Source organism: Camellia sinensis, chromosome 14 (genome assembly GCF_055761805.1).
Source record: "Camellia sinensis isolate YWXY chromosome 14, ASM5576180v1, whole genome shotgun sequence".
NCBI lineage: Eukaryota > Viridiplantae > Streptophyta > Magnoliopsida > Ericales > Theaceae > Camellia > Camellia sinensis.
In genome coordinates, this window is record NC_138974.1 from 50,675,602 (window position 1) to 50,701,456 (window position 25,855).

The 25,855-nt window shown below is 37.1% G+C and overlaps 1 protein-coding gene across 1 annotated transcript; it reads left to right on the top strand.

Annotated features, from left to right (window-relative positions):
- Positions 1-16,244: 16,244 nt before the first annotated feature.
- Positions 16,245-17,938, top strand: LOC114289564 (serine/threonine-protein kinase OXI1). Its single transcript, XM_028233304.2, has 2 exons — positions 16,245-16,870; positions 16,963-17,938. The coding sequence occupies exons 1-2, from the start codon at positions 16,476-16,478 to the stop codon at positions 17,822-17,824; spliced, it is 1,257 nt and encodes a 418-aa protein (XP_028089105.2). The 5' UTR covers positions 16,245-16,475; the 3' UTR covers positions 17,825-17,938.
- Positions 17,939-25,855: the final 7,917 nt, after the last annotated feature.

The window sequence follows — 25,855 nt, forward strand, 5'->3', positions numbered from 1 at the left end:
CACTATTCCATTGAATTCAAACTATTCAATTCAATTCCAACCAAGGGGCATTTAGGACCTTTTGCATCAAATTCATTATATAAACAACCCCTCCCCTAGCATTTTACATACAAGAACAACACTTATACACACTATATTCAGCTGAGAGAGAAGAAAAGAAGGAGGGTGAGCTTAGTAGAAGAGATGAAGGAAGAAAAAGTTTGCTAGTAATTCCAACAACCCTCAAGTAAGCCACAACACAACTCTCTCTTCCATTTTCTTTTTTCAAATACATGTTATTAGAAGTTTAAAATGGTATTTTCAAACGTGTTATAATGGTATTCTTGTGTCAAAAATGAAAGGAGTAAAGCCTTGATTGTACCCTTCTTCTATTTCTCTTAATCAGTATAAGACTATATTTTTCCCTATCAACCTTTCAAAATTTTCAAAGGCACACCTTCACCTTAAATTTCTGATTTTAATACATATTATTTATCATGTTTTTATCACAAGATAAGTGGAAAATTTCCCCTAGCTGACCTCTTTTCTCACCAACTTTCTATTTTCAAGAACTGTGCCAGAAAAATCTATTTTACTGCCACCTTACGAAAATTGTAGAAAAATGTATAAAAATATTCTAGACCTCCATTTTATGTCAAAATCTTTCTTAAGGAGTTATCTTTCAAGGAAAATTTGTTTCATTGAAAACAAGTGAGCGGTTTGTGAGAAAAACTGATTTTCGTAACGGTCGACGAATCTGAACAGAGCTGGAGTATTTTTGAAATAACTACAAATCTGGAAAAGCCATTCCATTTCTGAAAAATGTCCTGAAAATTAGATAAAATTCCCTACGAACTATAGGAAGGCCAGGCTCTAGAAAAATCTGAAATAACCCTTTTGAGTATAATCTTTAGGTAGTACTGAATTTGAAAATTATGTTTTCATTAGTGTTTTATGCTCTTGTGTTTATGAATATTCTTATTAATTTATGATCATGTCACGATATGACATTTCAAATGTCGTAGCTTTATATATTTTATTTTAATCCTTCGATGGTGCTCACACTTATGCAAATTTAGAAATTATATTCATGTACGAATTTATTCCCTTAACTACTTGAATATGCCTAGAGCTACTTGTGCCTATCTTCATATGTAAATCTCATGTGTTGTAACCTTATTTCCTTCTATTTGTACTATTTAGTTGTTCAAACTTGTGCAATAGATGTTGCTTGAACGGAAAACTTAATAGGTGGTAATGGGTTGCGAATTTTTGGACAAGACTAAGATATTGATTGGTTGACGGGATGCATTTCCTAGTTGGAAGTTAAAATCTTGCGCAAGTGGTTTTCGGAACCCTTGAACGGAGCGGTTGTAATCGGACCCTAGGTATTTGGTGTAAGGAGGGATATGGGCAAGGCCCATTATTACCGTCTCTTTTGAGACCCTACGGTTGGCGCTACGTGGTATATAACCGTTGGTAGGCATCCAAGATTAGTTCTGCAACAAAGCAGCAAAAGAGGGGGCATACCGAATAATCCGCGTCCGATTCTTGTGGTTGGGAGGACGAAGTCTCTTTGAAGGATTTCTAAATTTCTAATATCTAACCTTGTAATCCTTTATTATTGAATAATTATCATGCTTCATTACTTGCTTGTTATAATTGTGATGGTGTATTGGATTGGGAAAAAGGGATGGGATGTGTGTGCGTTCTCTGGGCATTCAAAGCTCATGGCGTTTCATGCCAAGTATCGAAGAAACGTACGAAGCCAACGAAGAGTCAAAGACATTTGAAGACTTAAGTTTTTCTTAGAGAAAGTTTGGAACCATTTTGCTCATTAGTCTAATTGTGTTTTTATTTATTCTTTTTAGATTGTAATAGTAATAGAACTAGTTTTGTAAATTTAAAATTTAAGATGCTGTAATTATTATTTACTTTGTAATCCTATGCCTATCTCTGCGTTACTTATGAGACCTTACGTCAATGTCTTTTAAGATCTGTCAAAAGGGTGGTAAGCTACCTAAGAAAGCTGGACTTAGAAGGGAGGCTAACTTGACTCCTCCGGCGATCTGGGATCTTACTTGGTTTTTGGCCATAGGACTCATTAGTGCCGTTTCCTAGACTCCTAATCTTGGATAAACCTTGTATTTAATTGATAATATATTCCCTGAAGTTCGCGATTTTTGGGGCATCACAAAGTCTCCAAGGATGCTGCAAAAAGAAATTCAGACTTTATCTCTTTCCGGCCGACCAGCCAGTTGTCCCTCCAGATGTCTAGTGTTTTGATGAAAGCTATAGTATTCTACCGTTGGAGTAGCTGATATCAGATTAAAGAATTCGTCTTTTTTTTACTCAGATTTGATGAAATTTTTGATAAGCCGTTGAAGATGCTCTTAGGAAATTTAACTTTTTTTTAATAATATAATTATTATATTTTAAAAATATTAATTTTTTAAAATTAAATTTTAATAGTATTTTTTTTAAGAATATCAATTGTTATAATTGTACTTTTTGTGTTATTAATGAATTTTTTTTAAAAAAAGATAAAATAGTAAATTCATATTACTTTATTCCTTAATTTTTTTTAAAAAACTAATATTTTAAAATAATAAATAATAAAATAAATGATTAATATTTTGAGACGAAAAAAGCAATAACTTAACGCTTGAATCTGTGGGTAAAAAAAATGTAAAATTGGACTTTTTGTACAAGTACCCTTAAAATTAAGGTCTTGTTTAGGAATTAAACTATTTAAATAATTTTTTTAACTTTTTATGAATAGATGTACAAAAAAAGAGAGAGAGAGAGAGAGTGATATAATAATTTATAATAACATTTTGACTTTTTAACTAACATATGTAATCTACGGGAAAGAAATAAACCTTCTCGTATAATCCTGTTGATCAAGTCTGCGCTCATTTGTACGTCGTCGCTTTATCACCTGAAAACACAAACGTGAGCTAGCCGGCGGGTGTGTGCCGAAAACCTCTCCGATGCCTAAGTCAGTAAGCTTGACAAATAGACAAAAGCTCTGTATATTCAGAAAGCAAAGTTGTGTGTTACCTCTCCAAAGGTGATGTTTGTGAGTTTTTATAGGTTTCGTGTGGCATAATCCTAGTAGGACTTCTACTTCTTCATGCAGAGTCCTCCTAGGTTTCTTACTCCTGAAAGATAATGCTTATCTTTCAACACCCCCCTCACTGCTTAAATCAAGTGAGATGGTTTTTACCATGGCCGAACTCCAACATGACCGAAGTAATCATGGCTATGCTGAGCCGCAGAGTAGGCCGAACTATCCTTAGTTCGATTCTTCCTTTCGCTATACCTTATCTCGGTTCTCTCATGTACGAATCATGGTGTGTTTAGACCGAGCTACCGAGTAGCAAGGTTCTGACCGTTCTAACCATAATGCGCTATGACCGGACTAACTCCAAGTCGCTTCCGGACCGGAGTAACATTATATTTATCTCAGGCCGGAGTAATTTTGTACCTCTCTTGGGCCGGAGTAACTTTATATTTATCTCGGGCAAGAGTAATTTTACGGCCTTTTTACTCAGCCCTTCGTATTGGGGGCCATAATAACCATCTCCCAGCTTGGCCCAATTTTCACAAAAATTACCCTCTCAATTGCCCCTTAATTCCATCTGCGCAGCATAATAGGGATTACTTGTCTATCAACCGAGCTGAAGTTTTTAAGCCTTTCCAGCCGAGCTAAAAAACCCTTTAGCCTTTCTTGCCGAGCTAAAACTCTTAAGCCCTCCAGCCGAGCTAATTTCACACCGGGCTCTGCTTATCCGGTCAAAACGTCTCTTCAATCACAGCAACTGAATCGATTCTTATTCTAATGACACGTGGCCAGCCCTTATTGGCTCTCTGCAACTATCCCGCCGCCCTCGTACTTCGCAAAATTTGAACAGTTCCCGCCCTTCCACTTTCGTCCTTTTCACAAAACAATCTCCACATCTTTGGACTCACTATCTGCATTTCTCATTTCCCTTATTCTCTCTTTCAAGCTCCATTGCTCTCCAATTGTTGCAACTGTGAAGCTTGCTTCGTGTTCCCCTTTTACCGCCGTTGCTTCCATCTCCAGGTCTTCTACTTCAATCTGGTAAGCAAATCTATTTTTCTTGCTCTGTTTGTTTTCGTATTTTGCTTTCTGCGTTTTGTTTTCTGTGTTTTTGCGAAACATATTTTTCCATTTTGCTTTGCTTCTGTACTTTTATGGAAAAAACTTAACCATAGAACACATGAGTATATGAAATATCCTGTAGAAAACTGGTTTTTGATCCAAAATCATGATGCAACCGAACTAGGATACTGTTTAAGCCAGGTAAAAGTCTAATCAGCTTACAACCGGACTAACACTTCATGTTTACACCAGTAGCTTTGAATAAGTCAAACCACTTCTTGACAGACCTTAGCCAAGGTAACCAACCGAACTAGGTTTGCACTTAGCATACTGAGATACCTGAACTCCAACCGATCTAGGCCTTTGGGGCTAAACCAGTTTTCTTAGTTTTTTAGATGGAACTCAGAAAGCTGCCCCTAGACGATCAACCGGTCAAACAGAACCGTTTCCACAACCGAGATATCTAGACGCTTGCCAAGCCCGAACTAACAAAGCCCTCCTCAAACCGAGCTACCAATCACCTTGCAGAAACCGAGATAAGACCTGTAGCATCTACATAGCCGAAGTAGGGCTCCTATTTTTTACTTTTATTTTGTAGCACGGTCCAATGATCTGTGCTTAACCCCTTTGTTTTCTACTTTGCAGACTTAAGTTGCCCAGGCACTCCTCTGCGCGCTCAACCGTGCTACTGAGCACAATTTTTGGACCGAACTAATTTTATTCATAAATTATACAATAAATGGGGAAGTATAGGTTTCTAGTTGAGACGCCAGGTGGTCTAGCCGAATTCCGAAGGGATTATGGCATACCTAACGATGTACACCTTATCTTGGCAGAAAAAGATGTCATACCCTGGGAGAATGAAGGCTTTGTCCCCTTCACCCTCTTGTCCATAATTGAAACCGGACTACGATTTTCAGTCCAACCCTTGATTTGTGAGTTTCTTAGGCAAACCAGACTATGCCCAACCCAACTATCCACCAATTCATACCGTATAATAATGGGAATAGTCGAACTAAATCGCCAAGCTGGTCTCAACCTCGGTCTGGCCGAAATCTTTCACCAATACTCCATTGGTTCGAAGGAAGACGGCTGGCTGTACTACCTTAGAATACGTCGTCGTCATGAGAAAATAATAAAAAACATACTGGATAAAGACTTGAATGACGACGATTTTTTCTGGGTGTCTGGGAACTTTGAGGATCATCAAGCCCAGATTCCTGGCCGACGTATAAACTGGAAAAAAGGAGAACCCGGTATATTTACTTCGGTTTTCTTGCGTGCTTTACTATATTTCGGTTTTTCAATCTTTCAGCCGAACTAACAGTTGTCTTCTTTTGCAGATTCTGCCCACCTCCATTCTCTATACAGCTACCCAAATCTAGCGACCTTGCGCGCCGCACTACGGTATACAGAACGTAGTTGGGCCAAGCTGCTAAAGTTCGAGCCGACCTATAGATATAGCAGCCGCCGAAAAGCGAGGGTGACCGACTTTCTGCTAGAGGAGGCCCCAGAACCGGACCCAACCTTGCCAGAAATCAGACTAATCCCACTAACCGCTGAAGAAGAAATGGCCAAAAGAAACAGAGTAAGGGCCCTCTTGACCGAGACCAACAGGCCCGAAGTACCGCCACCAAGCCAAACGCAACCTGCCATTGTTGCCCTTCCTTCTTAATAGCCTTCTTCATCACGCCCATCCAAGCGCGCCCGGTCTACCCAGACCGAACAGCGTCTTGTGGATGAGGACGAATCCATCCCTCCACCAATTCCACAGCTGGAGCCTTCTGACTGGGCTGACTCTTCCAGATGGGCACCGAAGCTGAAATTTCAGAACCGCTTTATTCAAGATACTGATTCGGTGGTTGCTGAGAAGAATCACTTGATGGCCTTCAATCTTGCCAAAAGTGTGTGCCTTCCAGTAGACATGGAACACCACCAGAATTTGACCGAGCTGAAGGCCATTCGATCGGCCACTAAGTCCATGATCCTGGTATGATGCCTCTTGTCTCTAACTTTAAAAAAATTTTCTCAACTTTCAGTTTGGTTTCCTCATTGATTTCTTTCCATTCATTTTAGTCTCTTCAGAAGAGCCAAATTGCCCACCAAAAGGTATTGGAGCTCAGGAAGACTACTACACAAGCCTTGGCGGAGGTTAAAGAGAAAACAACCGAGTTGAAGAAGTTCCAACAACAATCGGTCGAGCTAGAGGCTGAGGTAGCTCGTCTAACCGGACTAGTTACCTCGGCTGAAGCTGACAAACAGAAGGTGTTAGTCGTAATGAAAGACAAGTACCTTCGTGAGCTGGTCAAGCTTGAAGGGAAAAAGGACGCCGAAATAGCCAATCTGAAGAAGAAGGTCGGTGATGCCAACGCCGAAGGTTTCAAAGAGGCGAAGGGCCTCTACATTCCACAGTGTGAGGGGGCAAAAGACTTATTCTTCAAGTGCGGTTGGAGAAGTGCTGTGGAGCAGCTCGGCTGTGGGCCTGAAACCGAGGTCTACAACGCTCCTCAGTATTTCATTCCGGCCTCACTAGCAGAGTATGCTGCTTCCGTCCAACAACAATTTTTGCAAGGTTCAGATGATGAAGATGAAGAAAATGAGCCAACTGTTACTTCGGTAGTCAACGAGCAAGGCAACGATCCATCAGCTCGGTTGGAGGCAACGGTTGAAGACCTGCCTATTGAGCCGTCGACTGACATCGTTCTGCTAGTTGCTACTGAGACTGATCTTCCATCTGCAACCGGTGTTCAAGTTGATATTGACGCCGACCTCGAAGACCTTTTTACTTGATTCTGCACTTTCTTTTTGTTTGTTACTCTTTGCTCTTGTAACCGGGCTAAGGCCCCCCCTTTGTAATTGCTCTTTTGATGAATGAAAAATTCCTTTTTCTTATCTCGGTCGATTTGTATGTTTGTACTTGCAATGACTTTTCCATGATCTTTTTATTTCCAACTGTTATCTCGGTTTAAATTCCTGTTTGAGCTTGCTTTCTAATAGTAGTGTGGCCTAGATATTTTATCCCGGTCTCAGCTGAGCAATCTGACTGAGCTTACGAGCCAACCACTCTTTTGGTCGATGTCCTTACTTCGGCTAAAGAGTACTAAGAGTTGGTTTAATCCAGCCAACCACTCTTTTAGCCGATGTCTTTACTTCGGCTAAAGAGTACTTACTTCGGCTAAAGAGTACTAAGAGTTGGTTTAATCCAGCCAACCACTCTTTTAGCCGATGTCCTTACTTCGGCTAAAGAGTACTAAGAGTTTAGTCCGGCCAACCACTCTTTTAGCCGATGTCCTTACTTTGGCTAAAGGAGTTCTAAGAGTTGGTTTTTTTCAGCCAACTTAAAAAAGAATGTTTGGTTATTTCGACCAAATGTCCTGCAGCCTGGATCCTTATCCTAGGCTTAGGAAGGGTGTTGGTTTAATCCAGCCAGCCTCCAAGTTAGTTTTTTCAGCCAACTTAGAATAATGTTTGGTTATTTCGACCAGATGTCCTGCAGCCTGGATCCTTATCCTGGGCTTAGGAAGGGTGTTGGTTTAATCCGGCCAACCTCTAAGTTAGTTTTTTCAGCCAACTTAGAATAATGTTTGGTTATTCCGACCAAACGTCCTGCAGCCTGGATCCTTATCCTAGGCTTAGGAAGGGTGTTGGTTTAATCCAGCCAACCTCTAAGTTAGTTTTTTCAGCCAACTTAGAATAATGTTTGGTTATTCCGACCAAACGTCCTGCAGCCTGGATCCTTATCCTGGGCTTAGGAAGGGTGTTGGTTTAATCCAGCCAACCTCTAAGTTAGTTTTTTCAGCCAACTTAGAATAATGTTTGCAATATACCTAACTTCACTTTTACAGAGAACAACTTATGCTGAAAAGAATCGATTTGTTTTATTGAGGAAAGAAAAAATTACATATGTTTGAAAAAGCTAAAAATAAAATAACTTGAGATTGGCTGTGTTCCATGGCCTAGGGATTGCTTTGCCATCTTTGTCTTCTAGGTGGTATGCCCCTTTGCCTGCTAACCTAACCACTTTGTAAGGTCCTTCCCAATTAGGCCCTAGCTTGCCATCTCCTAGCACCAGGGTGTTTCTCATTACTTTGCGCAGCACCCAATCTCCGATCTTGAATTGCCTTGGATGTACTGTTTTGTTGTATTTCTTGGATAACTCCTGTTGATACGAGGCAATGTGGACTAGTGCTCTTTCTCTTCTTTCTTCGGCGAGGTCGAGCTCCAATGTTATAGCTTCTCCATTCAAGTCGGGATCAAAATTTTCACTTCGAATTGTGGGGAGGCCAACTTCCAGTGGGATTACTGCTTCCATTCCGTAGGCTAAGGAGAATGGTGTTTCTCCTGTTGATCGTCGAGGTGTGGTGCGGTAAGCCCATAAAACATGAGGAAGTTCTTCCGCCCACTTGCCTTTTGCCTTCTCTAACCTTTTATTCAGTCCATCCAAGACAATCTTGTTTGAAGCTTCTGCCTGTCCATTTGCTTGGGGATATGCCGGTGTAGAGTCATAGAACTCTATCTTATACTCTTCACAAAAGCCTCTGAAGATTCTGCCGTCGAACTGAGTGCCATTGTCTGAGATTAGGGCTTTTGGTATGCCAAACCGAGTGATGATATTTTGCCAGACAAACTTCTTCACATCTCTTTCCTTGATTGATGTCAATGCTTCTGCTTCCACCCACTTTGTGAAGTAGTCTGTTGCTGCGAGAAAGAACTTCCTGTTGCCGGGTGTTGTTGGAAATGGTCCTACTATGTCCAAGCCCCACATTGCAAAAGGCCATGGGCTAGTCAATGGTAGGAGTTCCTGGTTGATGTATTTGGTGTGCGAATTTTTGGCATTTCTCACACTTCTTCACATATTTCTCTGAGTCTGCCTGCATGTATGGCCACCAGTATCCTTGTGAAATGGCCCTGTAAGCTAGCGATCTTCCTCCTTGATGGCTTCCGCACACCCTTCGTGTATCTCGTACAAGAATGCTTCTACTTTGCTGGGGTGGACACACTTTAGATAGGGTCCTGAGAACGACTTTTTGTATAATGCCAAAGATGGGGAGAGCCAAAATCGCTGTGACTTTGCTCTAATTTTGTTGGCTTCTTTCTATTCTTTTGGTAGGACGCCATCTTTCAAGAATAGTATGATGGGATCCATCCAAGAGGGGCCTAGATCGGCGCAGCATACTTCTTCTGCTTCGGGGTCTTCGATGTTTGGTCTTGGCAAGTAGTCGATGAGTAATAGATGAGGGATGGATGTATCTGCCATTGAAGCAAAGCCTGCTAGTTCATCTGCTCTGCTGTTTTCCTCTCTGCCAATCTGTTCTATCCTCATTACTTCAAATTTCTTGATCTCTGTTCTGACCAATTCTTGGTACTTGGTCATCCTATCATCCTTTGCTTCATAGTCGCCAGAAATTTGGTTTACCACTAACTGTGAGTCGCTGTAGACCATTAATTCGGTGGCCTTCATGTGGTATGCTGATTTGAGTCCTGCTAGAAGTGCTTCATATTCCGCTTCGTTGTTTGATGCTGGGAAGCCAAGGTTGATTGCTTGCTCCACAACCAGGCCGTCTGGTGAGATGAGGACTATGCCAAGTCCTGCAACATGCCGGTTGGATGCTCCATCCACAAAGAGCTTCCACATCTCACCAATCTGATGTCGTGGGGTCAAGAATGTTGCTAGTGTTTTCTTCAAGGTCCATGCTTGCTGTCTGCCCCTTGCTATCTGATTGAACCAAGTCTTTATTTGTTGGTGAGTCTTGGTTTGTTGTAGCTTGGTTTACTTCTTCCTTGTTGTCTATAGTCTGGTCTGCCTTGGAGTCTGACTGAGTACCTTCTGCTAGGGGTTGCGCTATTCCGACGTCAACTTCCATCCCTAGTTCGGTTGTGTCAGTTAGGTCGACTGGGCAGATATGATGACTTCCAGAAGTAAACTCTACGACGAAGTCTGCCAAAGATTGGGCCTTTACTGCGGTCCTGGGTTGGAACTTGATGTCGAATTGTCCCAATTCTACTGCCCACTTCAAGATTCGCCCAGAAAAGTTCGCCCTCTCAAACAAAGCTTTTAGTGGAAAAGCTGTGAGGACAACTATGGTGTGGGCGTGAAAGTAGTGTGCCAATTTCCTGGAGGCCATCATTAAGGCCAATGCAAGTTTTTCCAGTGGCAAGTACCTTGTTTCGGCTTCCAGGAATGTCTTGCTGACATAAAAGATGGGCAAATGTTGGATTCCTTCTACACGAACCAACACTGCGCTAATTGCGTGCTGAGGGACTGCCAGGTACAAGAAAAGTTCTTCACCAGGTACTGGGATAACCAGCAGTGGTGGGGAAGACATATATTTCTTCAAGCTTTCCAGAGCTCGGTCGCATTCTTCATCCCACTCGAACTTGACTTTTAATGCTTAAAAAAATGGTCGTAGTCTGTCTGACGATCGGCTGATGAATCGGTTGAGTGCAGCCGCCATGCTGGTGAGTTACTGCACTTCTTTTACTGAGTTTGGTCTCTCCAAATCCTGGATTGCTTTGATCTGGGAGGGGTCTGCTTCTATACCCCGGTTGGTCACTAGGAAGCCCAGGAATTTGCCAGATCCTACTCCGAATGCACACTTAGATGCATTGAGGCACAACTTGTGTTTCTTCAGGATTTCAAACATCTCTCCTAGGTCCTTGAGATGGTCATTCTCATTTTTGCTTTTGACCACCATATCGTCGATGTAAGCCTCCATCGTTCTTCCTAACAATGGTTCAAACATCTTGGTGACCATTCGTTGGAATGTTGCCCCTGCGTTCTTCAGGCCAAAGGGCATGACCTTGTAACAGTATAGTCCTCTTGGAGTTGTAAAGGATGTGACCTCCTGGTCTGGTTCATGCATGGCGATTTGGTGATAGCCTCTATATGCATCTAGAAAGCTAAGTCGGTTGTGCCCCGCTGTTAGGTCTACCAGTTGATCTATTCGTGGAAGAGGAAAGCTGTCTTTTGGGCACGCCTTGTTGACTGTTTTGTAGTCGACGCAGACACGCCATTTGTCATTCTTCTTTGGCACTACGACCGTGTTGGAGATCCATTTTGGGTAGTGCACCTCTCTAATTGCTCCTGCCTCCAGCAGGTTACCTACTTCTTCCGCCACTATTTCGGCATGGTGAAGTGCCGATCTGCGAGTGCGCTGAGATGACTGGTCTGGCGGATGGGTGGACATTGAGTTGGTGATAGATGAAGTTTGGATCAATGCCTGGCATGTCGTAGGGTGTCCAGGCGAACACTTCGATGTTAGAGATTAAGAATTCCAAGACCTCTAATCTCTCAGTGCTGGACAGCGACGAACCGAGTAAAAAGAACTTATCCGGGTTCTTTTCATCTATTTTTACCTCTACCAAGTCCTCCACTGGTTTTTGATCCGCTGTTTTGCCGACATCTGCAAATAGCTCATTACTCTCAAGTTCTTCCACCGAATGAACATATCCTTTGGCAGCGCGGCTGCCATTTACCATGACGAAGCATTGCTTCGACATGATCTGATCTCCATAGACTTCTTCAATTACACTGGTGTCATTGGGGAACCGCATTACTTGGTGGTAGGATAACGCCACCGATCGCATGGCATGCAGCCATGTTCTGCCCAGGATGATGTTGTAAGTGGAGGGGACCTTCAATACCCAGAACTCCACTTGTTTCGTCACTCTTCCTGCTCTAACTGGAAGAATTATTTTGCCGACGGGCCATTCTGGCATGGAGTTGAATCCAATTAGAGGAGATACAGCAGGCACCAAGTCTTTGTCTTGTAGCTTCAGTTGTTTAAATGTTTCATAGTACATGATTTCACATGAACTACCTTGGTCAATCAGAATCCGCTTGACGTCCAAATCCTTGACTCGGAGAGTGACGACCAGGGCGTCATTGTGAGGGCAATATATCTGTTCTAAGTCTTTATCTGAAAAAGGACATGACGTTTGTGGCTTCTGTCTTCCCCTTCTTGATGGCAGGTTGAGCACTTAGCACCTCTCTTAAGTGTTCAGCCTTTTTGATTGATCCCCTGAGCTCGCATACACGCTCAAGTTCGAAAACTCCATGAATCACATTGATAATGCCTTGAGGCGGGGCATCGATTGGTATCTCATTGGGGTTATTATGGTTTTGGGGGGCTGGTTGCGTCCCTCCTTCAATGTATTTATGCAAGTGACCTGCCGCCACCAATTCCTCCAGGTGCTGTCTCAATGGTGTGCAATTCTCAGTGCGGTGCCCCTTTTCTTTATGAAAGGTGCACCGCGATCTTTCGTCGTAGTCTTTCTGTGCTTCTCCCAGCTTAGCTGGCCACTTGACGAAAGGCTCATCTCTTATTTCGCTCAGAATTCGATATATCGGTTTCTTGAACACCGTGGTTATGGCAATACGAATTCTCAACCATCTTTTATCCGGGTCTTCTCCGTTTATCTCGTTTGCCATACTCCTTGCATTGTGCTTTTTCTTCAAGCACGGTTCGTAAGTCGGATGATTTGGGTAACTCCGTCTGTCTAGATCTGGTTTGGTGCGTATGTGAGGGCCAATACGTGCTTCCTTCAGTGTATGATCTTTCAGATCTCGTCCTCTCAGACCTGGAGTGACGAGTTCTGGAAGACCTGGATTGAGTATCGCCTGTCCTGAGGCTTCTACTCTCTCCTTGCGAGGGTGTGGTATTCCTACTATGATTTTCTGAGTGGGGAGGGGGCGTCTTATTTTTGCGCCCATCTCCTGTCGTCACTTCTTTGTTCTTTATCTGGCGCTTCAAGGCCTCCATGTCCGCCGCCATCTTCCTTATCAATTCGTCTTGCCCCTTCACGCGATCCTCCAGAACTTGAGGATCAATCCTCCGCCTTTGCCTGTCAGGACTTTGTGAACGAGAGTGACGGGGGCTGTGAGTCCGTCTCCCCCTAGTATCCCTCCTGGTGTTATGTCGCTGGGACTCCAAGTCCGCCATAGGATGGATAGAAGGTAATCCCTCACGCCTTGCACCCCCATCTGGAGTTTGCCTGTCGATGGCGGACTGTGGCAATTCTTCAATGTGTGCCATTGTTTCTAAAGAGGTAAAGCTTGATCAAGAGGTTTTGTCCTGTCTGTTACTTCCCACAGACGGCGCCAATTGTACGGGAAAGAAATAAACCTTCTCGTATAATCCTGTTGATCAAGTCTGCGTTCCTCTGTACGTCGTCGCTTTATCACCTGAAAACACAAACGTGAGTTAGCCGGCGGGTGTGTGCCGGAAACCTCTCCGATGCCTAAGTCAGTAAGCTTGACAAATAGGCAAAAGCTCTGTATATTCAGAAAGCAAAGTTGTGTGTTACCTCTCCAAAGGTGATGTTTGTGAGCTTTTATAGGTTTCGTGTGGCATAATCCTAGTAGGACTTCTACTCCTCCATGCAGAGTCCTCCTAGGATTCTTATTCCTGAAAGATAATGCTTATCTTTCAACACCCCCCTCACTGCTTAAACCAAGTGAGATGGTTTTTACCATGGCCGAACTCCAACATGACCGAAGTAATCATGGCTATGTTGAGCCGCAGAGTAGGCCGAACTATCCTTAGTTCGGTTCTTCCTTTCGCTATACCTTATCTCGGTTCTCTCATGTACGAATCATGGTGTGTTTAGACCGAGCTACCGAGTAGCAAGGTTCTGACCGTTCTAACCATAATGCGCTATGACCGGACTAACTCCAAGTCGCTTCAGGACCGGAGTAACATTATATTTATCTCGGGCCGGAGTAATTTTGTACCTCTCTTGGGCCGGGGTAACTTTATATTTATCTCGGGCAAGAGTAATTTTACGGCCTTTTTACTCAGCCCTTCGTATTGGGGGCTATAATGACCATCTCCCAGCTCGGCCCAATTTTTACAAAAATTACCCTCTCATGTAATTACCAAACGAGACTTAAGTGAAACTAATTTTTTTTTAAAAAAAAATGATTAAGATAGCCCCGTAGTGTTTCGTTGGGTTAACGAGTTAAGAGTATCCACACCAACCTCTTCAAATTTTTAGTCAAATTATAGCTAAAAAAGTTATTTTGCTATTTTAGTTAGTCACCTGTTTAGTACCTACTGTATCAAAAATATTATTTTCTTATTATGTTTGTTATTCTTTTTTTTTATTATTAAATTAATGAGTTACCAACCAAACAATTCTTAAAAAATGTAAAAAAAAACTTTAAAAAAATGGTCGTTGACCGGTTGATCGGCCAGACTTCCGGGCGGACATCCGGTAATATTAATCTCTGTGTTGTAGCGATGAATAGTACCTTACTTGTTGTAACAAGATACTGTAGCAATCATAAATTAGCACGATACTGTAGTGAGACTGATGAACGTCCATTTTTTATGAATAGTATCGCTAATTTAGTTAAAAAACGATTTTAACTAGTTTGATACGGATGCTCTAAGGCCCTATCTCTTGTCGAAGAGGCTTCAGGCTAAATTTACCTCCTTCACCTCTAACTATTATCATTTTTTAAAATTTTATTTTTATATTATCAATTTCAATTTCTGATTTATTAAAATGATAGTGAAAATAGAATAAAATGGTCACTCACTTGTAATGATAAATAATAATTTTATTTATAATATTTTTTCTAATAAATAAAACGTGAAAACAAGCATTTTAATACAATTCATTTTAACCAAACACAAGTTGTTTAGAGTGTTCCAAATAAGTACACTTTTTGACTTTTTGAATTAAAAAGTTGAGGAAAAAAATATGATTGTTTCAGATAATTTTTTAACTTTTTACGAAAAAATATGTATTAAAAAATTATATAAATTAGTGTATATGAGAAGCTTGCGCAGAGTAGACAGTACGGTGGGCAGAGTAATGTATAGGAAAAGCTTGCCTCCTTTTCGAGTATTGAATTAGACGGTGTTGTTCGGCCCGTGGGGGCCCACCACGGGTCTCATTTTGCTAATCGGAACCGTCAATGTGTAGAACTCGTTGAGTACTATATGATTGTAAAAAATCACGTTATTCGAATATCGATAACCATCTAATCGGATTAGTTTTTTTGCCAACCGTTAACTATAACACCATCTAGTTTTTTATACAAAACTGATTTGATCGTGTAGTTAGTGATATCTGATCAACGTGATTTTTTACAATTACTCGACGAGTTTTACACATTGAACGGTTCAGATTATCAAAATGGGACCCATGATGGCCCCCCAAGAGCCGAACAACATCGTCATGTTTGCTTCTCTTCCTCCCTTTGTACAAACGGTGGACAGTTAAAGTACAACTCACGTGACATGTAAGTTGTACTTTTTTTTGTAAAATTAAATTTTTTTTATATTTTTTTTTTTTTGTGAATAATGATAACTTTTTAACTTTTTAAGTAACCTTTTAGCTTTTTTGAGATATGTCAAACTAGCCCTTAGGTCTTATTTGGAAACGAGAGAAAATAGTCAAAAAAATAAAAATAAAAAATCATTAAAAGTTATCATATCCCTTTATCTATTTTTTTATACTTCTTTTCGGTCAAATAGTAAAAAATAATAATTAATTAATTAAAATAATTAATTCTCAAACTGGCCTTTAATTTATTTATTTTTTATTTTTAATTTCAACTTATTTACTTGTAAGACTATCTCCAACGGTGAACCAAATTCACCATCAGATTTGAATTTGGTGAAAAATTATTACGTTTATGGCTCAAACGGTTTCACCAAATGGATATCAAATTGAGAATTCACCAAAAGTTTCACCAAAATGAGAAGTGGAGCAGATTTCACCAAAACACTATACGTTTACGTTGGAGGTGGATCCCACCGGACAACCGACCGGACGTCCTCCCGGATGACCACCTTATGCAAAAATTTGTAAAAATTTTACACTAGGCGGTCGACCACCTCTTTATTTTTTCAGTTTTTCAAGTTTTTGCATTGGCCAGTTATTCGCCCGGTCAACCGAAAGTTTGATGAAAAATTAAATTTTTCCGTTGAAACATGTGATATCACATAGAGGAAATCATTTCTTTTTTACTCAAATTTGAGAAAAAAATCTAATGAACTATTGAACATGCTCTAAAGATTCAGAAGACTAATTTTAGAAATAAATTTTAAAACCGCTTCTAGAAGGACAAAGCTCTGCCCTCGACCGCAAGTACCTCACCGTTTTAATATTAATTTTTTTTTTAAAAAAATTCAACTCTCTCACTTTTCCTTCCCTTGAATTGAATCCTTCCTGAGCAAGAAAGTGGGAAGCTGCGTTCGCATTCAGCTTTCTCTTAAAAAACGTGTGACAAATTTCTATTCCTCTAAACAATAGTAATAATAAAACAAAGCAAACAATTCCAACTCCGCAACAAACTCCAATTACGTACTTTCCTCAAAATCTCCATTATCACTCCTACCCTCTCAGCTCCGCCATGAGCGACGGCGACGACCACCTGGACATCCCTTCTTTAGAGCTCAGCCGCCTCAAAGCCATTTCCGCCCTCGGCCGCGGAGCCAAAGGCGTCGTGTTCTTGGTCCAAACCCAATCATCATCCAAAAACGAATTCATTGCATTGAAGGCAATCTCTAAAGCTTCCATTGACAAGAAGAACAGAATCAATCACGACAGCGATGGAAGCGAGTACCGACGAATTTGCTTCGAACGAGAGGTCTTGAGGCGCTTTCGTCATCCGCTTTTGCCGAGATTGCGTGGCACTGTCTCCACCGATAAGATTGTTGGCTACGCCATCGATTACTGTCCAGGACGCGATCTTCACTCTCTCAGAAAGCAACAATCGGAGAAAATGTTTTCCGATGATATCATCAGGTAATTCACGTCAATTTCCTGTGATCAATGAAAAAAAGTCCTGATTTCTATGAAGATTTGGTCATATAACCGTTTTATCTCTATCTGTTTAGGTTTTATGCTGCGGAATTAGTACTGGCATTGGAGTACTTGCACGAATTAGGGATAGTATACAGAGATTTAAAGCCTGACAACGTAATGGTGCAACAAGACGGACATTTAATGCTCATCGATTTCGATCTCTCAACAAAACTCTCTCCAAAAAATCCCGAATCTCTTCCTCTTGTGAAATCTGAGCCTTTGAAGACGAAGAAGAAGAGACGATTTTTCTCTTGCTACTCCGGCGTTTCGCCTGAAGACTCGGTTTCTCCGGCCAAACCAGGTTTTAACCAGGCGAGTTCCGAGTCGGATTCGGTTGAGAAGTCGAACTCGTTCGTTGGCACGGAGGAGTACGTGGCGCCCGAGATCATCTCAGGCGACGGCCACGATTTCGCCGTCGACTGGTGGTGCTTAGGTGTCGTTCTCTATGAGATGCTGTACGGAGCGACGCCGTTTCGGGGGTCGAATAGGAAGGAGACGTTTTACCGGATTCTGACCAAGTCGCCGGAGCTCGTCGGAGAGCCAACGCCGTTGAGGGACCTGATTGGTAAATTGCTGGAAAAGGACCCAAAGCAGAGGATATCACTGGAGGGAATCAAGGGCCACGATTTCTTCCAAGGGGTTAGATGGGATCTGATCCTGCAGTTGGCGAGACCACCATACATTCCCGTAGGGCCTGAGGTAGAGGATATGGAGGGACATAAAGGAATTGACGTGGAGTGTTTTGTCCAGGAAGTGTTTGAAATTGGGAGTGAGGACAAAGTGGAAGCGAAGAAAGATTCAGAAAGCAAAACGAATAACGTGAACATAAATAATGGGGTGTGGGTCGAAGGATTGAATCACCCCTCTCAAACTGACAATTTCATTGTCTTTTAACTACTCAATTTTGTTAATAACTAGACTCATCAAAATGATTCTATAACATATTGTTTGATTGGTTGTAATAGTTGTAACAAATTCTATGTTGATTTAAGCTTACTATTTCTAAAATTGCTTTATCTCTTTGATATTTCATAGTCATCTAATGAAACTGGCATTGGTTAATTCTGAGTTGTGAATTTTTTTCTTTTTTTGGTTTGTTTTAAATTAAGAAAATGCTGATGACTTTTAAAATAAAAAAAATGTTTCATCTATACAATTTCATCCTTTATAACCCTCCAAATAATGTGGCACGAAAATAAATAAATTAATGATCCATACTCATACACTTTTCTCTTTCAAAAATTTTCAATCAATTCGGGAGATTGGTAGAGGAGAATTTTGTGTGAATCTAACATTATTAGTTAAAGCCTGTGTTTGGCAAGGGCTTTTTCAGGTTTTTTTGGCTATTTTAGCCACAAAAAACAAAATAGGCTATTTTAGCCATAACAAACAAAACATCACATCCAACCTATAATCATTACATTCTTCTCTCACAAAAAAAGTCAAAAAAGCCAAAAAGCCAAAAAGCCTTTCCCAAACCAAGCTTTTTAGCCCAGGCTAAAATAGCCAAAAAAGCCAAAAATTCAAAAAGCCAACCCACTTTCCAAACGGAGGCAAAATATTATTTTTAAACTTACTTTTAATGACATAAACAATCAAACCCTTGTAAAAGTAAATTTATCAGTGAAATTTCAAAGATACCAAATATTACTTTTAAAAATAAGACAGTATTTAGATAAAATATATATATATATATATATATATAAATTGTATAAGAAGAAGAAAAAAAAAAAAAAGTGAAATTATACATACAAAAAAAATCAGTTTACTTTTTTCTTCTCTTCACAAATTTCTCTCAAATTCTCTATCTAAACAAATCTAAACACAACTTGAATTGCCATCTAAACTATAGTGTAAGTCCTGGAGAATTTAACTTTAGGAATTGACAAAACAGTAATAATACACAAATAAAATATATATGAAATCATTCTTTCATTTTCAATTAAAATACTCACAATTATTCTCATAACTTCACAAATCATTATATTTTATCATTTTGAATGTTTTATTCGTATAAATTCCCGTTTACAAATCACTTTCCTTAAAAGAGAATCAAGAGAAGCGCCTCTTGCTCAAAACCGAAAACGTACGATCACATAAAATTGACCTCTATCCTACCACATAAATTAGACACAACAATAAATTTCAATAATAAAAGCTAGCTAGCGACATACTAGCACGGGACACAGCCATGGCCACACAACTTTGGCTCATTTAAAGGTGAAGTGGTAGTTGTGAAACTATCACTGACTTTTCAAACAATCGACCTCCAATAAGTTGGCCGTCCACAACCAACAATAATTATTTAGTGGGTAAATCACATTGACACTCTCTAATGTTTATATTTATTACAGTTTTCTCTTTCATATTTTAAAAATTATATCTGTCTCTTGAGGTTTAAAGTTTTATTACAAATTCTTTCTTCAGTAATTTAATTTTTTTAAATATTAATTTTGTCCTCACTAGATAAATTACATTGACACCCCTTACATTTTAGAAATTACAATCCTCTCCCTAAGGTTTAAAGTAGCGTTACTAATTGCCCCCTCGGTTAGTATTAGTTAGATAAAAATCATTGAAAAAAATTATTTGAAAAAAAAATAAATTGAAAAAAATATTTGTTAGTAAAATTTTTAAATTTCTGTTTAAAAACCAACATAAACTCATTTTTTGAATTTACGTTTTTTTTTCAAATTTACAAATTGAGACAACCATTTATAAACTAAAAAAATTATCAAACAACTTTTTATGACAGTTTTTAAAATTTTTATAAATATAAATTGAAAGCTGAAAACGAAATGGTTACCAAACAGGTTTCAGATGGTAAAAATATCGTAAAATTAACAAATAATTAAATAAGTTATCAACGAAAGAAATGACTTATCAAAAGACTCTTAGGCTATGTATGGTTTGATTTTTAGAAAAAAAATTAAAAAATTAAAAATTAATCCGGTTAAGAAATAAGAAATAAAAAATAATTATCATTTTTATATAATTTTTATCTTTCGAGTGGTTAGAAATAATTTTTTACAAATTAAATTGAAACAGCCATACGTATGTATATAACCTACCCAAAAGTTAAAATGATAATTATTTTTTACCCTTAAATGATAATTATTTTTTTTTTTTTATTTCTTAACCAAATTAATTTTTAATTTTTAAAAAAAATTCTAAAAATCAAACCATACATAACCTAAGAATCTTTTAATAAGTCATTTCTTACGTTGGTAACTTATTTAATTATTTGTTAATTTTAAGATATTTTTACCATCTGAGGCCTATTTAGTAACCATTTCGTTTTTAATTTTCAATTTATATTTACAAAAATTTAAAAAACTGTCATAAAAACTTATTTGATAATTTTTTTGATTTATAAATGGTTGTCTCAGTTTGTAAATTTGAGGAAAAAACATAAATTCAAAAAATGAGTTTATGTTGGTTTTTAAATAAAAATTTAAAAATTTTACTAACAAAATGTTTTTCAATTAATTTTTTTTCCAATTAATTTTTTTTTCAATGAATTTTTTTTCCAACTAATAGTAACCGATGGGACAATTAATAATGCTACTTTAAACCTTAGAGAGGAGATTATAATTTCTAAAATGTAAGGGGTGTCAATGTAATTTACCCAATGATGGCAAAATTAGTATTTAAAAAAAATTAAATTGCTGAGAGGAGAATTTGTAATGAAACCTTAAATCTCAAGGGGGGAGATGTAATTTTCAAAAGGTGAGGAAAAAATTGTAATAAATATAAATCTCAGAGGGTGTCAGTATAATTTACCCTTATTTAATCATGTAATAGCATTATCATAAAGTATGAAGAGAAATTTACAGATAAGTCTCATATATAAAATTTAAAATTTATTTAATTTTAAAATTAAATGCTTACACTAATTAATTTTATATATTTTTAATTGTTATTAAAAATCTTATTTTAAAAAAAAAAATTTAAACCGTTGTTACATTCCACCACTACCGGACTTCCAGACACTCGTTGGAATGTTTAATATCATCAGGAAGTCTCCTAAATATCACCGAAAATTTGCTAGAGTATCGCCGGAATGCTCTGAATATCACCGAAAGTCGTCGAAATGTCTAGAATATTCGTTGGGCATCAAGAATATTGTCGGAGACTCACCGGAATATCCAGAATATTGCCCAAGAAAAGAAGAACAATAAACTGAGAAATTAAAACAAAAAAACATAACAAAATGTGCTAAATATTGATAAATTGAAAGAAGAAAAAAAATATAAAAACAACAAACCTCCACAATGGAAAAAAAACAAAAAAAAAACATGTCATTTCAATTTTTATAGGGTTTAAGCAAATAATTTTCAATATTGATCAAATTGAAAAACAAGCTTTGAAACAGTAAAATGTTACAGTTTCAAAGTATGATTCTATTAAGTATTTATCCTTATTAATGAAACTGAAAAATATGTTATGAAACTGCAAAATTTTATAGTTCTAAAGAAAGTTATGAAACTGAAAAATTTTACAGTTTTAAAAAATTATTCATTTCAGCACCAAAAAAATTAAACTGTAAAATTTTACAGTTTTCACCTCATGTAATTAAAACTCGAAAACAACTTATTTAGAATTTAAAAATTTTCTCCATTATAATAGAAAAATAAAGTGTGTAGTGCAGAAAAAGTATTAAAACTGAGAAATCGAAAGAACGACACAGATATAGAGAGATACTTGTACTCCGGCAATTATTTTTTGGTTTAGATCTACTAAAATCTTACTACAGATTTGAGTAGATCTGCTCATCTTCTTCGTCAAAAACTCATCTCTTTCATCATCAATGAGTGTGATGCAAGGAATTGGTACTCGGTGGTTATTCGTGAATCGTAATAAATAGTAGTCGTCGGTCGATGACTGTAGATTAGAAAGAGAAAAAAAAAAGAAAAGAGTGGTCGTAATGATGGTCGTCATCGATATCAGAGAAAGAAAGATAAAGAGAAGAAGTAAGATGCAAAGAAATAGAAGAAGATAATGGCATAAGACTTTTAGATCTATTTAAAAGATTTTAAAATTAAATAGAATACATTTTTCAAAAAAGACTTGTGAATAATTTACCATAAGTATTACGTAATGTTCATGGACAAAAAAGAACGGCATAACACATTAAATGAATCTTCCTTTCAGTCTAAACTAACTAAAATGAGTTAATGTTGTCCAAAAATTAAAATTAACAACAACAAAAAAAAAAAAAAAAAGAGAGAAGAAAATTCTACGTCACAAGAAAATGGCATCAACAATGCAACAAAATGTTTTGAAATTACTAAATAATTACTCAGCACGAAACAGCACCGAACTCTATCTTAAGTAAAACAAAACTTACCATAATCAATCTCACTTGGCTTTAGTACTCATTTTCTATTCTCAGCATTTTAAGAATTTCAATACACTGCCTAACCTATTGAACAAGAAAGAAGATTAGCCTGGTATAATAAAATTTCTGAATATACTTTTGAAGTAGAACATCTTAAAGGTACTAACAATTTTCTTGCAGATTTTCTTAGCAAAAATTGTTTTAGAAAATTAAATTGTTAAACAAGTAAATTTAATTTTTGCAGAAGACCTCTAGACCAAGAGGAAACAATGGACAAGGGTAAACAACCCGCTCAAGGAGATTGGGTGAACCAACAAGCGTTTCAAAAAAGAAAACTTGTAAATGTTACATTTGTAACGAAGAAGGTCACTATGCACCCGAATGTCCAAAAAGGGGAAAAAGTGCAAAGAAAATGATCAAAATCCTTGAAGAACAAGATTTTGAAATAATATATGGAGAAGAAATTTCTGATGAAGAAAAAATCTTATATGAAATTTCTAGTGATGAAGAACTAATGTTCATGATGACTAATAATAGTCAAGAAATATCTCAAGAAGTAGATAATATATCTCAAGAAGAATTATAGGCAATTCGACTTGGAGATGTAATCGGAGAAGAAAAAACTTTTACTGACGAAGAATTAGCAAAATTTGAAAAAATGCAAGAAGTTGTTATTCCAGAAATTTACAAACTTTCAAAATTTAATATCTTTTCAGCAAGAGTGTTTGAACAATACAGTGGTAACACTCAAGCAAAATGGTCAGAAGAAGGAAATATTGATATTCCTTTTTTTGATAAGAAAAAGGTTGCAAGATGGAAAAAGAAATATCCTGAAATTCAATATATTCATATTAGATTAATTCAAGTAACCATAACAACCTTATTTCGCCAAGGGATAGATACTCCTATTTTGGCAGTAATTTTTGACAAAAGATTTTCCAACCCAATGAAAGCAATTATTAGAGGAATTCAGTCTAATTTGGCTAATGGAGTAGTTTGGTTTAATGTTAGACCAAATTTCTTTATTTCCATAAATGATCCTAATATTGAAGATACAATCAAAATAAGAATTAAAACATAAGGATTAGGAATGAAATCAAATTCTCATGATTTGGCTATTCGTTGGAAAACAATTCACGAATTAACCAAATTTCCTGAAACAAAAACAAGATCAAACGATAATAAAATCGTTGAGATCTTTAAACCAAGACCATTTGACATGGTAATACAACCTCGTTTAATGAATTGGAGCGATTTAGAAGTCCCTCGACAATGGTTAATCTAAGACCTAGTGAGACAAGGAGAATCTTCTAAAACAAAAAAACCTGCACAATTACAAATGCAGGCATCAGGAAAAAATTTATACATTGAAAATACAGTTTCAAAAATTAAAAGATCAACTTCTGTATTCGAAAAAGATTTTCCTAACAAATCATTTTCAAAGTTAAGCATTGGAGAATCAAGTAATAATTCTAATCAAGAATCTATTACTTCAAACAATGTTCAGATTCCTATTTTTTCAGGAATAAGAAAACTTGAACATATTAAGTCTGCATATATGTATCATTTTCAAACAAAAAATGATGATATTATTTTTTTACCTAGCCAAGGAAAAAGAAGATATACATATGTATTGGGAACATTTAATTTTACAGGTTACAAATTCTATAGCCTCAGTGTTCTCATAGATACAGGAGCTACAGTTAGCTCATGTAAATGGAATGCCATACCAAAGGAAAAATGGACATTAATGAAACATCCAATTTTGGTTACTAGAATAGATGGCAACCCTACTTCCATACAATTCAAGGCTAAAAATATAGCTATTTGGTTAAATGATAACAAGTTCATTATACCAAAAATTTTATGTTTTCCGTATATGCATGGAGATTTCCTTCTTGGCAATAATTTTATATATAAATACCTTCCAATGCAAATACAGAAAAAAACTATTTTATTAAGCATAAATAATGTCTTAATTCATATTCCCTTGTTAGAACAATACAAATACATTTGTGATAAAGAGTTTACGCCCGTGCCGCGTGGTGATTTAACTCCCATCATCAAAACTATTGATGAATCACATTGGATTTATAAAATTTTAGAAGAAAATTTTAGTGAACATCCATTAAAACTATTGCAATGTAGTCCACGTTATTGTAGTTTAAAATTGAAAGACCCTAATGTTATCATTAGAGTAAGACCAATGATCTATACTAGACAAGATATAGATGAATTTGATATTCAACTCCAGGAACTCTTAGACAAAAAGTTAATTGAAGAAACTAAAAGCCCTCACTCTAGCCCAGCTTTTATGGTAAGAAACCATACTGAAATTAAAAAAGGAAAAGCCCGAATGGTAGTCAACTATAAACAGCTAAATGGAAATTTAGAATTTGATGGATATTTTATTCCACGAAAAGATGTTTTGATTAACTTAACCAAAAGATCAAAAATCTTTAGCAATTTTGATAGTAAAAGTAGATTTTGGCAAATTCAATTAACTGAAGAGTCAAAAAATTGACAGCTTTCAGTACACCTAGAGGACATTACCACTGGAATGTTATGCCCTTTGGATTAAATATAGCACCACAAGTATTTCAACGGTGGATGGATACAATTTTTAAGGATCTTAAAGATTGTTGTGTAGTTTATATTGATGATATACTTATCTTCTCTAAAACCAAGGAGGAACATAAGAAACATTTAAAATTACGCTGTGAAAAATTCCAAAACATGGAATTATTTTGTCTCCAAAAAAGATTGAACTAGAAAAAGAATCAATTGAATTTTTGGGAATAATTTTAGACCAGAAAGGTTTAAAATTACAAGAACATATTTTGTCCAAAGTACGAGATTTTCCTGATACTCTTGAAAATCTAACACAATTACAGAGTTTATTAGGCATTTTAAATTATGGACGAAATTTTATCAAAAATCTTTCAAAAATAGAAATTCCTTGGTTAACCAAATTAAGGGAAAATATTATTTTTGAATGGACAGTAGAAGATGTTGCTTTGATTAAACAAATTAAAGAAAATGTTAAAACTTTACCGGATGTTTATCTTCCTAAAACAGGTGATAAATTAATTTTAGAAACAGATGCCTCCGAAGCATGCTGGGGATGTGTCCTTAAAGCAATACCAAGTAATTTATGGTATGATAAAGAGATGCCTTTATCAGAAAATAGGATTAGACCAAGAAAAAATCCAATACCCATAAAATTACAAAAAGAAGAGTTAATTTGAGAATATAATTCTGGAACATTTAAACCAAATGAACAGAAATATATTATTTTCGAAAAAGAATTACTTGCAATAAAATTGGCAATAAAGATCTTTCATATTTATTTAGCCCCCGAAAATTTTATTGTACACACTAATAATAAGGCAGTAAGAGATTTCTTGATCAATAAAAAACCTATTGAACAAGGACGAAGATTAGCCTAGTATAATAAAATTTCTGAATATACTTTTGAAGTAGAACATCTTAAAGGTACTAACAATTTTCTTGCAGATTTTCTTAGCAGAAATTGTTTCAGAAAATTAAATTGCTAAACAAGTAAATTTAATTTTTGCAAAAGA